We start from the raw sequence: 15,880 nt of genomic DNA, 5'->3' as shown, positions 1-15,880 counted from the left end.
CTTTTAATGAAACTCTCAACATGACTTATCAGTTATCATTAATGTTCCTGCAAACAGACTCCTTGAAGACCCCCTACATAAATATCCATGTACTATCCAGCTAGACTAGTGTGTCTGTCCCTGAAAATATTCCTGCATGTGTGATTGTTCATGTCTCATCTGCAGGAAACAAACAGGAAGTGAGTGAAAGACACAGGAAATGATTCCAGCTCTTCCTCCTATATCAGACATTCTCTCCATACCTGAGAGTGTCCAGTCTCCAGCCTGGATCCTTCAGTCCAGCCGACAGAAGCTTCATTCCTGAGTCACCTGGATGATTGTAGCTCAGGTCCAGCTCTCTCAGATGGGAGGGGTTGGAGGTCAGAGCTGAGGCCAGAGAAGTACAGCCTTCCTCTGTGATCAGACAGCCTGACAGACTGCAGACACACAAAACAACAATCCATCTGTTATCCATCTCTATAGCAGCATAACTAAGTGATGGTTCAGGGTCACCTGATCCAGCTCTAACTATAAGTTTTATCAAAAAGGAAAGTTTGAAGCTGATCTTCAAAGTAGAGAGGGTGTCTGTCTCCTGAACTCAAACTGGGAGCTGCTTCCACACCCAGTCCAACATAGCCAGGCTTTCTTTGCTGCTTTGACAAAACCTCAAATCCCAGTCAGAGATGGTGAGCATCATCACAGTGATGATCATTTCTCTGTTAACCCAGGCTTTCTGCTTCAGGATCTGTGCACGCTCACAGAACAAGGAGACCTTTAAACATCATTTCACTAAATGGATGGACTGAGCTCAGCCTACAGATGAACTGGATAAATAAAGATCTGACCTCAGTGTGCTCAGTGTTCCTGTCTATTCCTAACATATTCCTAACATGACAGCTGCACTTTAGAGCTCTAAAACTGGAACTGACACATATTTAAACTCCACATGTTACTCAGTACATTCAGTTCTGACACTTGCCCACAGTCCAACAAAGGAAACATGGAGATCACATCAGTTTGTCACCAAAGTCTAATTATTCCAGAGGGCAGTGTTGATACAACTAAAGTTATTTTTAAGCAAAGTTGAGTTTTTTATTGTCGCAGTACTTCATGTCTGAAGTATCACTTAAATGCATTACACGCTGTTGATGGCAGCAAACAAACCACCCAAACAAACAGAGGTGGGAGGCTTGGGCAGACTACGTAGGATCAGCTTGTGGGAGGAGTCAGGATAAAACCAAAGAAAGACAAGCTAACAAACACCACAGTGAAGTGAGTAGCTACAAACTGCAGGCCGATTAGTGTTGTTGAAGAAGTCGGTCTGAGGAACGTTCTTAGGATCAACAAATGACGGCATGTATGAGCCTCCCTCAAGACGCACCATCACAAGAAGAACACATGAGCTGTAGAAAAAGGAGAGACTATGAAAGCCACGGCGTTACAACGTGCACCAGCTGTTGGTCTCTCTGGAGACTACTGGGCGTGGCTGGGTAACCATGGTTACTTGGGAGTTACAGTACATGATATTAATGAAGAGTGGGAGCTGCGTTCTATAGCAAACAATTTGTTATGAGGTAATCAGCTGATCTTAGTTTAACCGGAAGCCCTTCACAATAATTGCAATGCCTTTATTTTGTACAACTACCATCAGTTCGTCTGTACTGATGGTAACTTAAAGTCACACTAATGTCGTTTAGTTTCTATAGTTTATGTAGTGGAAGTATACTACAGTACCCTGATCACTGATAGGACAGATTTATGTAGATATACACCTTTGTGTTTAACATTACTGCATTATAGTACTGTGATCTTTGTCCTTATATATGGCTATATTAGCTATACTGATGTACGTACATATAACTGGATATGTAACTTATCTATTCATCTTATTTGTCATGTATTTGTATTGTGTACTTCCTTTTTGTAAGAAACCACACACATGATCACAGCCGCAAGAATCAATCAGTGAAAGAATAAAGTGTCTCAAACCAAACCTTAAGCTCTTTATTCCACATGCTGGGATCATTTGGCCTTCAGTGGTGTTCTGGCTGACACACCGGAGTGACCAGAGTGCTAAAGAGTGAATCGGACACACCAGTGTCATCTCTGATATCTCCACTACATTTAATCGTCCTTCAGCTTGTGGCTGCCGTTAGCTGGTCTGCTAGTTAGCTGATTTGCTATTTAGCCGGTGTGCTAGTTAGCTGGTGTGCTAGTTAGCCGGTTCGCTAGTCAGCTGGTGTGCTGACCAGCGAACCAGTAGGTTACAAGATGAGCTTGTCTGTCTGATGAGCCAGCTCTCTCTGTCTTGGTCATTTTGTCCTTGGGCAAAACCTAACCTACCACTACAACTGTAGCTTACCTCCACCAGTGTGTGAATGTGAGAGTGAATGAATACAGGGAGTGCAGAATTATTAGGCAAATGAGTATTTTGTCCACATCATCCTCTTCATGCATGTTGTCTTACTCCAAGCTGTATAGGCTCGAAAGCCTACTACCAATTAAGCATATTAGGTGATGTGCATCTCTGTAATGAGAAGGGGTGTGGTCTAATGACATCAACACCCTATATCAGGTGTGCATAATTATTAGGCAACGTCCTTTCCTTTGGCAAAATGGGTCAAAAGAAGGACTTGACAGGCTCAGAAAAGTCAAAAATAGTGAGATATCTTGCAGAGGGATGCAGCAGTCTCAAAATTGCAAAGCTTCTGAAGCGTGATCATCGAACAATCAAGCGTTTCATTCAAAATAGTCAACAGGGTCGCAAGAAGCGTGTGGAAAAACCAAGGCGCCAAATAACTGCCCATGAACTGAGAAAAGTCAAGCGTGCAGCTGCCAAGATGCCACTTGCCACCAGTTTGGCCATATTTTGGAGCTGCAACATCACTGGAGTGCCCAAGAGCACAAGGTGTGCAATACTCAGAGACATGGCCAAGGTAAGAAAGGCTGAAAGACGACCACCACTGAACAAGACACACAAGCTGAAACGTCAAGACTGGGCCAAGAAATATCTCAAGACTGGTTTTTCTAAGGTTTTATGGACTGATGAAATGAGAGTGAGTCTTGATGGGCCAGATGGATGGGCCCGTGGCTGGATTGGTAAAGGGCAGAGAGCTCCAGTCCCACTCAGACGCCAGCAAGGTGGAGGTGGAGTACTGGTTTGGGCTGGTATCATCAAAGATGAGCTTGTGGGGCCTTTTCGGGTTGAGGATGGAGTCAAGCTCAACTCCCAGTCCTACTGCCAGTTTTTGGAAGACACCTTCTTCAAGCAGTGGTACAGGAAGAAGTCTGCATCCTTCAAGAAAAACATGATTTTCATGCAGGACAATGCTCCATCACACGCGTCCAAGTACTCCACAGCGTGGCTGGCAAGAAAGGGTATAAAAGAAGAAAAACTAATGACATGGCCTCCTTGTTCACCTGATCTGAACCCCATTGAGAACCTGTGGTCCATCATCAAATGTGAGATTTACAAGGAGGGAAAACAGTACACCTCTCTGAACAGTGTCTGGGAGGCTGTGGTTGCTGCTGCACGCAATGTTGATGGTGAACAGATCAAAACACTGACAGAATCCATGGATGGCAGGCTTTTGAGTGTCCTTGGAAAGAAAGGTGGCTATATTGGGCGCTGATTTGTTTTTGTTTTGTTTTTGAATGTCAGAAATGTATATTTGTGAATGTGGAGATGTTATATTGGTGTCACTGGTAAAAATAAATAAATGAAATGGGTATATATTTGTTTTTTGTTAAGTTGCCTAATAATTCTGCACAGTAATAGTCACCTGCACACACAGATATCCCCCTAAAATAGCTAAAACTAAAAACAAACTAAAAACTACTTCCAAAAACATTCAGCTTTGATATTAATGAGTTTTTTGGGTTCATTGAGAACATGGTTGTTGTTCAATAATAAAATTATTCCTCAAAAATACAACTTGCCTAATAATTCTGCACTCCCTGTAGTGGGATTGTAAAGGGTCTTTGAGGGTCTCGAAAAGCGCTATATAAATGCAATCCATTATTATTATTAAGAGCATCTTTAGGCCTGACTGTGCTCATCCTTCCTCCAACCTCTCCTTACCAAAGATAACAACTACATCAGTATTAGCTCAATAACAATTTCTGCAATTCAATTGTGGACATTCATTTTTAAACCTTGTGTAAAACGATAAAACCTCAAAGTCTGAGCATTATTCTTTGTGCAAACAGCTCTTGCAGGTTCCCCCGGACTTAGGTTATTTTTATTATTTAATTACTTTCCTTTAAGCAGCTGTTCAGGCTACTAAACTCATCCCAGAAATAACAAGTGACACCATTAATAGTAGAGGTGGGAATCACCATACAACTCGCGATACGATATTATCACAATACTTAACGCACGATACGATATTATTGCGATTTTTTAAAATATTTTGCGATATTTAAATTCTGCACATAAAGGTAAACTTTATCAATATTCATTTTATCTAATATCAAAGTCTCACACTCAGTCTTTCTCTCATTTCAGTCAGTTTTATTGTTGACAAACTGAACGGTTTGTATTACAGTCTAGTCCAACTTAACTGAATGCAACCATCTGGTACAATTATAGCTATTCTGAACTATGCAATTTATGAAAACTATGCAGCCCCTTCAGCAACTGAAGAATTTGAAAGTAAATTTAAAAAAATATATAATTTTACATTAAATAAAAAAGTTTTAAACTTAATTAAAATTAAACATGTCTTAAATTAAAATAAGTAAACTGTCATGTTTATTGCTGCCAAAAAAAAAGTTAAACACATTTGGACAGTGAAGGAATGTCAGGATTGTTGCTCAGAAAAAGGATCAACATGCTCTGAAGTCAACATGCTCTGACTCCAGAGCATGTTGACTTCAGAGAAAAAATTGTTTGTAACAAAATATCGATTTCTGCTGTCCCTGTATCGATACATTATTAGCAAACAAAATATCACGATACTACACAGTATCGATTTTTTCCCCCACCCCTAATTAATAGTGGAGCTAACTTTAACAGGTGAAACTGATTTGACCTATAAGGCTACTGCAGTTACTTCTTATCAGGTTTAGTAGGGAAGACATCTGGATGAGGTAGTTAGTAGTATGTAGTTAGTACCGGGCGAGTCCCCTCCCCCACATCGGCACCAGAACCCTGTATTATCTACAGGGTAAGACTGCCTGTTTTATCAAACTATGGCCATTACTACTGTGATCATTTGCAGCCCAGTGTGCCGCTCTCTCTGCTGGGATGAACCACTGGAGCTCACCCAGTCATCCCTCTCTTTCTCTCAAGAAGAAGTGAAATAAATATATTTATTATGTTACGAGTCTAATATTCTTTAAATCAAACTGTAATGAATAAATCAAGCAAGAAGATTTGGTGGCTCCACGTGTTGTAGAAGAAAAGATAAACATCTCATTTTGAGAAATCAGCCTTTAAAATTAAGTACTGTGAATAAAAAGACAAACAGCGAGCCAATCAGCAGTCGCCAATATCCTCCTAATTTCATTCACAAAGAAATCAAATATATATATTATGGGCCCAAAGGAGCCTAAATCTTTAAATTAGGCAGTGCATGAAGTATTTTTTTAAATAAACAGAGACATGACTATAACAACTTTTAGTAATTCAGAGTCCAATTATCCACTCAAATGTGAATAAAAGTTCACTTGACAGCTGTAAAAGTTACCTGTTTATACAATAATATAATTCACATTTCAAATGATCATCTGTGGAAAAGTTTGAATCCTGACCTGAGAGTTTCCACTGCACACTGTGAACTCTTTAGTCCAGCAGACAGAAGCTTCACTCCCGAATCCTGCAGGTCAGAGTTACTCAGGTCCAGCTCTCTCAGACTGGAGGACTGGGAGCTGAGGACTGAGGACAGAGCTTCACAGCTTCTCTCTGACAGGTTACAGCCACTCAGTCTGAAAAATAAAAGACAATCTATAAAACAAGTACTCATGTAGAGTTTGTTAATACATTTCACAACATTAAATGTTGACTTTCTATTTTTAAAGAAAACAAAGATACTAAGATACAACATCATATGTATGAACTTTAATTAATAATTCTAAAAACTAAATGTTTTCTGATCTGACCTCAGAGTATTCAGTTTACAGTTTAAACGTTGTAGTCCAGCAGACAGAAGCGTCACTCCTGAATCCTGCAGCTTTCTGATACTCAGGTCCAGCTCTGTCAGACTAGAGGACTGCGAGCTGAGAACTGAGGACAGAGCTTCACAGTTTTCCTCTGAGAGTTCACAGATGTTAAGTCTGAAGATAAAAACATGAATAAAGATTGTTGTTAAAGTATAATCAAGGTGCAATAGCTTATTGTCTTGTGCTGAGCAGGTTAGTAAAACTTCTGTTTAACTTTGAAATGAATAAAAATGCTATGAAACAAGGATAACTGGATAAAGACATAAACAAAAACAAACATCAAACACAAACAAACAGAACTAAACATAATACAAATTGATCTGACCTCAGAACATTCAGTTTGGCATGTGGACTCTCCACTGCAGCAGACAGAAGCTTTACTGCTGAAGCCTTCAGGCTGTTGGTACTCAGGTCCAGCTCTCTCAGACTACAGGACTGGGAGCTGACCACTGACAACAAATTTTCACAGCCTTTCTCTGAGACGTTACAGCTGCTCAGTCTGAGAGAGAAAGGAAAAAAACAAAAACAAAAAAAAACAAAACAATATATGTGATCAAATTAAATTTGTTTATATGTTGAACCCTTTTTTTTTTAAATTTATTTAAACCTATGAGACTATGAGTGCTACCAGTCCAGTGCACATGATTGGTACCTTGATGGTACCTTGCTCAGGGGTACCACAAGGTAACTATTCGGTGGATTCGACCCCTGACCTTATGATCATGGGGCGACCACTCTGCCTACTGAGCTAATAATTCTGTGTACACTGTCATACAATATTAACTAAAACAATTATTTTAGAAAATTTTAGTAATTCAATAATCATGCTCATTACCTGTGTATTGTGAATAACACTTGATTTTAAACACTAGCTGTATAAAACTCTTCCTGTTAAAGGTGTGTATAAAGGAGATGAGCTGAAATGCAGACTTCATGGAGAATGTTTGCTGTCAGCATATATCAAAGACAAAGCAGAGATCCATCCAGTCTCTTCCACTAAGCCCACAGAGGGACAGACAACCACTCTCACTCACACCTGCATGAAGTTTAGATCACCAGGTAACCTAACTGCATGTCTGTGGACAGTGGGAAGAAACTGTAGAGGACCCAGAGTGAACCCACTGTAATTCTGTGATAACACTGGTTATGGAAGCCTTACAGTTACATATGGTTACTGACAAGAAACACGACCTTAGAGGCAATTTCAGTAATGAAGACCGAGTTTCTCCCTCCATACAGGATGAAAACATGACAGCACAGCAGAGATTTATATTTAAAAAGGGAGGGTGTGCACTGAAAGTGAGATACAAACTTGAACTTAAATTATGAACATCAGAAAAAGATGTAGGTGAAGTCTGGCAGGTGAAGTTTGTGCTTTAGAATAAAACAACCAAACTCCTGGAGTTGGAGACAAATGAACAAGCTGAGGATAATAAACCTGTCAGAGGGGCTGAAGCATCAGAACTCATGTTCTTATAGGCTGGGTCTGGATTGTCCTTTGATAAGAGTTACAGAACAAAGTGTGTTTTAGAAATGCTGGAGTGAAACATTAAAACTACCATATATTTACCGAGTGACTGATGATCATTTAATTTACTATTTTAAAAAAATGTTACAGTGCTCTTTGAACTCAGCATTTCTGATTTATTTCCCATGATTTTAACAATGAAGCGATGACAACATGTTTACTCACAGAGCTTTGTTGGAGGCTTTGACCACTGGCAGCATTCTCAGAAGAGCCTCCTCTGAAGCAGAGTATTTCTTGAAGTCAAACTCATCCAGATCTTCTTCTGATGACAGTAAGATGAAGGTCAGAGCTGAGCACTGAGCAGGAGACAGTTTACCTGTGGAGAGACTTCCTGAAGTCCTGTATTGTTGGATCTCCTCCACTAGAGAACGATCATTCAGTTCATTCAGACAGTGGATCAGATTGATGCTTTTCTCTGCAGACAGATTCTTACTGAGCTTCTCCTTGATGTACTGGACTGTTTCCTGATTGGTCTGTGAGTTACTTCCTGTCTGTGTCATCAGGGCTCGTAGGAGAGTCTGATTGGTCTGCAGGGAAAGACCCAGGAGGAAGCGGAGGAACAAGTCCAGGTGTCCATTTGGACTCTGTAAGGCCTTGTTCACAGCACTCTGGTAGAAGTGTTTCTTTGCAGATTCTCCTGTTTCAGACTTCTTGGATGTTGTTTGTTGTTGTTCCATCAGATTGAGTCCAGAGTTGCTGAAGGTCAGATGGACATGAAGAGCAGCCAGAAACTCCTGAACACTCAGATGGATGAAGCAGAACACCTTGTCCTGGTACAGTCCTCTCTCCTCTTTAAAGATCTGTGTGAACACTCCTGAGTACACTGAGGCTGCTCTGACATCGATGCCACACTCTGTCAGGTCTGGTTCATAGAAGATCAGGTTTCCTTTCTGCAGCTGATCAAAAGCCAGTTTTCCCAGAGACTCCATCATCTTCCTGCTCTCAGGACTCCAGTGTGGATCTGTCTCAGCTCCTCCATCATACTTGACCTTCTTCACTTTGGCCTGAACCACCAGGAAGTGGATGTACATCTCAGTCAGGGTCTTGGGCAGCTGTCCTCCCTCTCTGGTTTCCAGCACATCCTCCAGAACTGTAGCAGTGATCCAGCAGAAGACTGGGATGTGGCACATGATGTGGAGGCTTCGAGATGTCTTGATGTGGGAGATGATCCTGCTGGCCTGCTCCTCATCTCTGAATCTCTTCCTGAAGTACTCCTCCTTCTGTGGGTCAGTGAACCCTCTGACCTCTGTCACCATGCCAACACAGTCAGGAGGGATCTGATTGGCTGCTGCAGGTCGTGTGGTTATCCAGAGGCGAGCAGAGGGAAGCAGTTTCCCCCTGATGAGGTTTATCAGCAGCACATCCACTGAGGTGGACTTTCTAGGGTCAGTTAGGATTGTAGTTTTGTGGAAGTCCAGAGGAAGTCGACACTCATCCAGACCATCAAAGATGAACACAACCTGGAAGTCTTCAAAGCTGCAGATTCCTGCTTCTTTGGTTTCAGTAAAGAAGTGATGAACAAGTCCCACCAAGCTGAACTTTTCCTCTTTCAGCACATTCAGCTCTCTGAAAGTGAATGGAAATATGAACTGGATGTCCTGGTTGGCTTTGTCTTCAGCCCAGTCCAGGCTGTATTTCTGTGTTAAGACTGTTTTCCCAATGCCAGCCACTCCCTTTGTCAGCACTGTTCTGATTGGTTCGTCTCTTCCAGGTGAGGCTTTAAAGATGTCTTCTTGTCTGATGGTTGTTTCTGGTCTGTCTGGTTTCCTGGATGCTGTTTCAATCTGTCTGACCTCATGTTCATCATTGACCTCTGCAGTCCCTCCCTCTGTGATGTAGAGCTCTGTGTAGATCTGATTCAGGAGGGTTGGGTTTCCTGCTTTAGCGATGCCCTCAAACACACACTGGAACTTCTTCTTCAGCTTAGACTTAAGGTTACGATGACAAACAGCAGCTGGAAGTTCTGAATAATAATAATAATAAAAATACAACTTTAACAATCATATTTTACAAAATGCTGATGACAATTTCTGACCCACTGAGAAATGACTGAACACACTGGTGTCACAAGTCTCTCATTTATCCAGCAGCTTAAATCTTTAGATAAATCCTCTTACTGCTCTGCAGACGGTCAGCCAGCTCCTCCTGCTTCATTCTCCTCAGGAAGTCCACTGTGATCTTCACAAATGCCTCTCTGCTGTTTCTCCTCTGCTCATCATCCTCCCTCTGAAACTCCAAGCACTGGGGCTTATTTGGATTCAGAGCCTTCTGGATCTTCTTCAGCTCGTTCTTCACAAAAGTGATGATGTTGTCCTCCAGCAGCTGGAACAGAATATTTATGAATGACCCACCACTCTGAACTTTAGTCCACACAACATCCACTTCTTTACCATCAAGGGGCATATCATCCACGAACTCTTTACCAATTATAGGTTTGACTTTATCTGATTAACTGAGACTTTGTCCACAACTCCATGATCCCAAAGCGTTGATTCTGTTCATATGAATGCAGCGATTTCAGTGGGAGAAACATTTCACTGGTGTTCAGAGCTGAACTACCAACAGGTTGATGATCAAAGCCAGAAACTTGGAGATGTTTCAGGTGACTGAGTTGATCGTACAGACAACTGGTCTTAAAGGTTCACTCTGTTTACACATACAGATCAGTATTTAAGGTTTGACTCTCATCATCCACTGGGGCACAAACTGGGCGTCATCAGGACACAACAACACAGAACAAACACCATCCCCACAGACACAGCAGCCAGCGAAGCAGAAGAACTTCACATCAAGAAGGTCCTGAGTAAATGTGAACGCTGGTTTGAGGGCGGAGTCAAGGAGGCCATTTATGTGAAAAGGAAAGACCATCTCTGAATGGAGGAGGGGCCTAAGGGTACAACTGTCACCATCTTACATGCTGTGATTGCAGCCATTCCCCAGCTCTCTGTGAACTGGACTCATGACCATTGATCAACAACCATTGATCAATGGTCCTGACAATATGCGTACCAATGATCAATGAACTGACCTCCCAGCCCATTGTTCCTTCAGTGGGCTGGTTTCAGTCATACAAATGTCCTGTTTATAAGATTGAAACCTGCAGTCAGCTGAGACTGAAGAAGTCACCTGATGATGATGATGAAACGTTTCTCCCACTGAAAACATCCAGATGAACAGAATCAAGCTTTTTGGGATTTACGTACCTGGATGATTGAGCATCAAGACACAACTCTGTGACTTTTCTCAGATGAATCAATCCTCTCCTCCAGCTTTGTTTACATCTACCAGCCCTGTGGCGCTGCCCAGGGAAATAATCTATGTGAGAGGTGGAAAGTCATACAGGTGTCTGCTCCTGCCTTCAGTTATTTTATCTACTGTGTGTCAACTGGCTGAACCTCCTCCAACTGTCTACTGTCTCCCTAAACTCAACAATGACTTAGTGATCTATCCATTCTCTGACCAAACACATCCTGCTGCAGGAGGTTAACATAGCAGCCAATGATGATCCCACTCACTGTGAACAACACATTTGGACCTGATTTGCTGCTCTGGTTTACACGTGAACTTTGACTGCTGTCACCAAGTTGAGAGGCTCTACAGAAAAACTGGACTTGTCCATAAAAAGATGTATAAAAATCATAAACTACATTATAAGGACAGCATTGCTCAATCAACTCTAATTACTACTGACATGTTATCTCTTCTAACTAAGGTACAGACACTCAAACTTGCTGCTTTCAGTGAGAAGTCAAATGTCTGAATATGAGCTGGAAGCTGCTGAGAGTCCTCCTCCTTCCCGTGGGGTTTACTTTCTCTACTACTTTCACTATAAACACGCCCCTTTCATGCACCTGCAGAGGGCCACCAGCAGATGGAGCTGTCTTAAACAAATCCACTTGGATAGTTAGCTGTAGATGACTTTATCAGTATGATTGTAGGACTTTGAGTTATTCTTTAGATTTATTTAAACTCTTATATTGTGCACAAGTGTTGAGCGACCCATAATTTCTCTGTACTTTTCATAAGAGCAGCCAGACTTTCAGCTAGTTTTTCTTTTTTAAGAGCTCAAAGTTATTGAAGAAACAGTTATTCAGCTTCATTCCCACTGATCTCGACTACAAACTGTTTCACTTTGGTTTCTGTTTAAAGCCTCGATGTTTAAAACGTTTCCCTGTGATCACATTTGCACCGTCTGATTTCAAAGTTTGTTTCTTTTGGTCATTTAGTCCACAGAGTCCTTGGTGTTCTGAAAGGGACCTATAAATAAATGCATTATTATTAATAATAAAGTAGTTGTTGTACATGTACAGACCATAAATATGGAGTCCAGCTGTGTTTGATGCTGCTGGGCAGACTGACCACTGGGAACCTCTGAGCTCTGCTGGTCCACTCTGTGGAAGAACCATGAAGGATTAGATCAACACAGGATAAAGATCCAGGAGTTTCTGCTCAAATAACTTCATCTGAATCAAGTCTGTCAAGTTTTAGACTCTCAGATTGTGAAGATATATTTTCTGTTTTCTATGAACTTTCTTTCATCAGTGATGGAAGTGATGATGCTGCAGAAGCTCAGAGGAAACTTTGAGAAAACTGTGATGAACCATCAACTAATGCTCTCAGGAGGCCAAAGGTCCCTGAATGTAACTGTGCAGTAGATTCAACGAGTGTTTGAAACCTGACCACTTCCATATGTTTTCATTCTAACATAAGAAGTCCTTTTCTCATTGCTTTGATTTGAGTTTTCATTTGAGTTTTCTGAGTCTCGTATTTGGAGTCGAGTCTAATCAATGATCTGACAGAAGAACATTAAAAAGGATTTACCAGTGCTGTCAAAATTAACATGTAGGGTTAGGGTTAGGGGTTCATCTGTTATCATGATTAACATGATAAAAACCTTTAACACGACACATCTGGAGAGCAGAACGACTCAAAATCCCTGAAATGTTTCTATCAACGCACTTCGGGCAGTTTGTCCAAGTAGAGTTACCTTTGCACACGTGCAGATGTGCAGCACATCTGTTAGTGACGGCAGCTGAACCAATCAGCTCAATATGGAAGATGACAAACACACACTGACCTCTCGATGGAAAGTTTGAGTATTAAAAAAATAACAAGACGGACCAGCCGACCAACATGAAGGATTCTGCACATCGTGACAGAAGGAATTTTCTTTTCACCGAAGCACTTCCAGCTTAAAATATCACAACGATGCAAAGCACTGATGACACAACTGCCAAGTGGACAAACTGCAGACCTGTTAGTGTTGTTAATAACATAGTTTTGGTTCCTCGTGTCAAAGACTTGAAGAAGAGTGACAGAGAGTGTTAGACTGCTGCAGGATCAGTGCCACCTCCACAGACCTGTGAAGAAAATGATGGTTTGACAGATGGGCTCAGATTCAGGATCAGCTGAGGAGTTTGTGGCTGACAGAATCCTGCAGGTACAGAGCAGAGCCCATCATTAGCATGCAGGACTGTCCCTGGGGGGGTCGGCTCATTCAGGAGGTTAATCAATGTTTACATGTTCAATAAACATGTTAAGTGTGTAAATTTGCCCTTTTCTCTCGAGTCTGTTTGCTCATGAAATGAACTTTGATTCGTTTACATTAAAAATGATGTTTAATGGTGATTAATCCAAATGAATCCACAGTAACCCTGTGATGAGTCTGATTAAACATTTTCATTAACAGCAGTAATATAGATTATATATTATTATATATTAGTGCACACTTAGCTTTTAGTATATATGTTTGTTACAAAGTTGTATTTACAGCAGAGAAGCTGAGTTAAAGACTGAAAACTATTCAAAGTCTCTTTGAATTGAAGCGTTTAACATTCTTTGTGTTTATTCTGCATTGACTTCATTATATGGTGTAAACGTCTGTTACAGGCTTAAATATAAAGTTGGAAAAATGTAACTGCAGCTATTGATCAAGTAATTGTGATTAATCAGGATTAATGACAGAAGATTGTGTCATTAATTAGTCATTTTTAATCTACTGACAGCACTAGTGTTCACTCTGGTGCCTCCAACTGTTTTACGCCCTTTCAACACCTTCGTGGTCAAAAGTGTACACGCACAAAATCTACAATAAAATCCTCGTGCAGCAATAGGACAGACACACAATCCATTTATCTCTGTGTCTCAAACACACACACGTGTATTCAAAGCCTCGATTTGTTCATATTTCATCTGTTGTGTTTTTATCTTCAGCGTTTTCAGTGTTGCTGCATTTACACCAAAAATGTTTCCATTGATGAATCAGATTGATTTGAATGTGTTTCATCCATACAAATCCCTCCCTGGTGGTCACATGACTCTATAACATAACAGGAGTCATGTGACAAGAGTTTCATGCTGTAAAATGTCAAAATGGTTGAATGTGGTGGAGTAAAAATGTGAGATATCAACTACTTTTCTTCAATATGAAATGTTTGCAGGGCCTGACAGGAAGTGGACGGACGCTCTGATCACTTCCTGTTTGCTGAAGTGGGTTTTCAGCTGTTTAGAAACCAAAGGCTTGTTTTAAAAGACAGTTTAAATGGGACTGAGGGAACGACGTGTTTGTAGTTTATATCCAACAACATCGAGCAGTTTAATCAAAGAGTTCATGTTGCTAACAGCTCACCTCTCTGCAGCAGACACAGGCTGGACTTTAAAATCAATGGGAAGACCTTTAGACCAGTCACTCTGTAAGGACACAGAGCTGGGTGGTTTCTGATTGACGCTAAAAGTAAGTGAACATGAAACATGTGTCACATCCAATGTGTCCAATACATTACATAAAAAGTATAAATAAAGTATAAATTGTTAAATAGTAAAAGCTGATTAAAATTTCAAACATTTTAATACTGACATGAACTTACTTTTCGTCAGATGACTTTTTTTGCCCTAAATTACGAAAGAAATGCTTCACCCGTTTGCTCTTAGAGGACACAGAGCTGGGTGGAGGTCCAGGCTGGTTCCTGTGAATAATGATGGAGCAGTGATGTGAGTGCTGAGCTGTGACATGGAGAAGAGTCATGGACAGTTAGAGATGGTCATCTCACCTCTGAGCTTTGGTCTGGCTCTCATGTTCCCCACACAGAGTGCTTTTAGAGGGAGGGACTCCCTCCTCTCTGTCCTCACACTGATCCATGCTGCTCAATTCAGCTCACACACACTTTCTACCTGCAGAGGAAACACAAATCATTCATGTGCACATCAGCTGAAATCCTCCTTTCATCATGTGTGCTGTCCAAATATCAGCTGCTTCTTTCCTGCTTCATCTCAGTGTCAGCTGGATGCAGTCAGACAGCAGTGTGAGGCAGAGGAAGCTGCCATCAGCTGCTCTGCTATCAGTCCACTAGATGGAGCCTGAAGCACACACGATGCATTCACTGACACACACTGATTCACTGTGACTGGAAGCTTCAGTCAGTCCAACACGTGTGAACAACATTTTAAACCTTTCAGCTGATCCAGGATTCAAAGAGGATCAGCAGAGTTAAAGCTTCACACTAATTCTTGCTGCTGAGTTTGCAGAGAACTGCACACACACTGATTCACTGCTAATGAGAACCTTCTTCCATCCAGTAATTCATCATCCATCAGCTCTGCTGCTGCTCTCAGTCCTGGACTCTGATCACAAACTAAAAGCAGCTTTTTAACTCGTGTCTGTAAGAACTCTTAGTGTTAGCTTAGCGTTAGCTTAGCTTTAGCTTAGTGTTAGCTTAGCGTTAGCTTAGCGTTAGCATGCTGTGTGCTAGCTCAGCGTCAGAGCTCTGCAGGTGTCTCGTGTGTAAATATTAATCACAGTGACAGTAAAGGAGGTAAAGGGCTGTGACGTCATCACGTACACTGCGTCCTCTGTGGGCTCTGAGTGAACTCAAAGTACAAACTACAAGTACACAAACACGAACGTAGCTCAGAGTGGCGGACACACTCGGCCTCGTTGGTCCAGCTGTGAGTCCGTTACCGTGAACTATGGAGCGGCAGATTTGTGCTGAACTAAGCTGCACACAGCTGATGTTAGCCAGGAAACATTACACACTGACTTTAATGGAGAGACCGGAAATACAAACACACACAGTTTGTTGTGTGAAGAAATCAAACACGAGCTGAACAAACAGTAAAGTTCCTAAAGACAAACTGTTAAAGGAGGAAACAAAGCAAACTTACAGTTTCTTCACACACCAACAACAAGCTCCACTCCACACCTGGACACTAAAC

At 41.4% G+C, this 15,880-nt stretch overlaps 1 protein-coding gene across 1 annotated transcript; it reads right to left on the bottom strand.

The window, feature by feature from the left end:
- Window positions 1-7,678: 7,678 nt before the first annotated feature.
- LOC147300686 (protein NLRC3-like) lies at window positions 7,679-15,880 on the bottom strand. The gene is made up of 7 exons (XM_086284952.1): window positions 15,830-15,880; window positions 14,719-14,839; window positions 14,536-14,634; window positions 14,298-14,396; window positions 11,982-12,060; window positions 9,787-9,991; window positions 7,679-9,632 (listed from the first exon to the last, which is right to left on the bottom strand). The coding sequence occupies exons 2-7, from the start codon at window positions 14,805-14,807 to the stop codon at window positions 7,831-7,833; spliced, it is 2,373 nt and encodes a 790-aa protein (XP_086141078.1). The 5' UTR covers window positions 14,808-14,839; window positions 15,830-15,880; the 3' UTR covers window positions 7,679-7,830.

The sequence above is a fragment of the Aulonocara sp. 'chitande type north' Nkhata Bay genome, unplaced genomic scaffold, assembly GCF_057382095.1.
Source record: "Aulonocara sp. 'chitande type north' Nkhata Bay isolate Kocher_YH1m ecotype deep benthic unplaced genomic scaffold, A_spYH_male_GT1.1 unmapped_scaffold_20, whole genome shotgun sequence".
In the NCBI taxonomy this organism is placed as follows: domain Eukaryota; kingdom Metazoa; phylum Chordata; class Actinopteri; order Cichliformes; family Cichlidae; genus Aulonocara; species Aulonocara sp. 'chitande type north' Nkhata Bay.
Note: the sequence above shows the minus strand (reverse complement) of the source record. Positions and strands in the feature narration are given on the sequence as shown.

Bases quoted from the DNA above. Each gene is read 5' to 3' on its own strand.
- LOC147300686 (XM_086284952.1), bottom strand. From the start codon at position 14,807: ATGGATCAGTGTGAGGACAGAGAGGAGGGAGTCCCTCCCTCTAAAAGC. The intron at 14,635-14,718 runs GTGAGATGACCA...CATTATTCACAG, and splicing joins AGCCAGACCAAAGCTCAGAG to GAACCAGCCTGGACCTCCAC. The intron at 14,397-14,535 runs GTAAGTTCATGT...ACTTACTTTTAG, and splicing joins AAAAAGTCATCTGACGAAAA to CGTCAATCAGAAACCACCCA.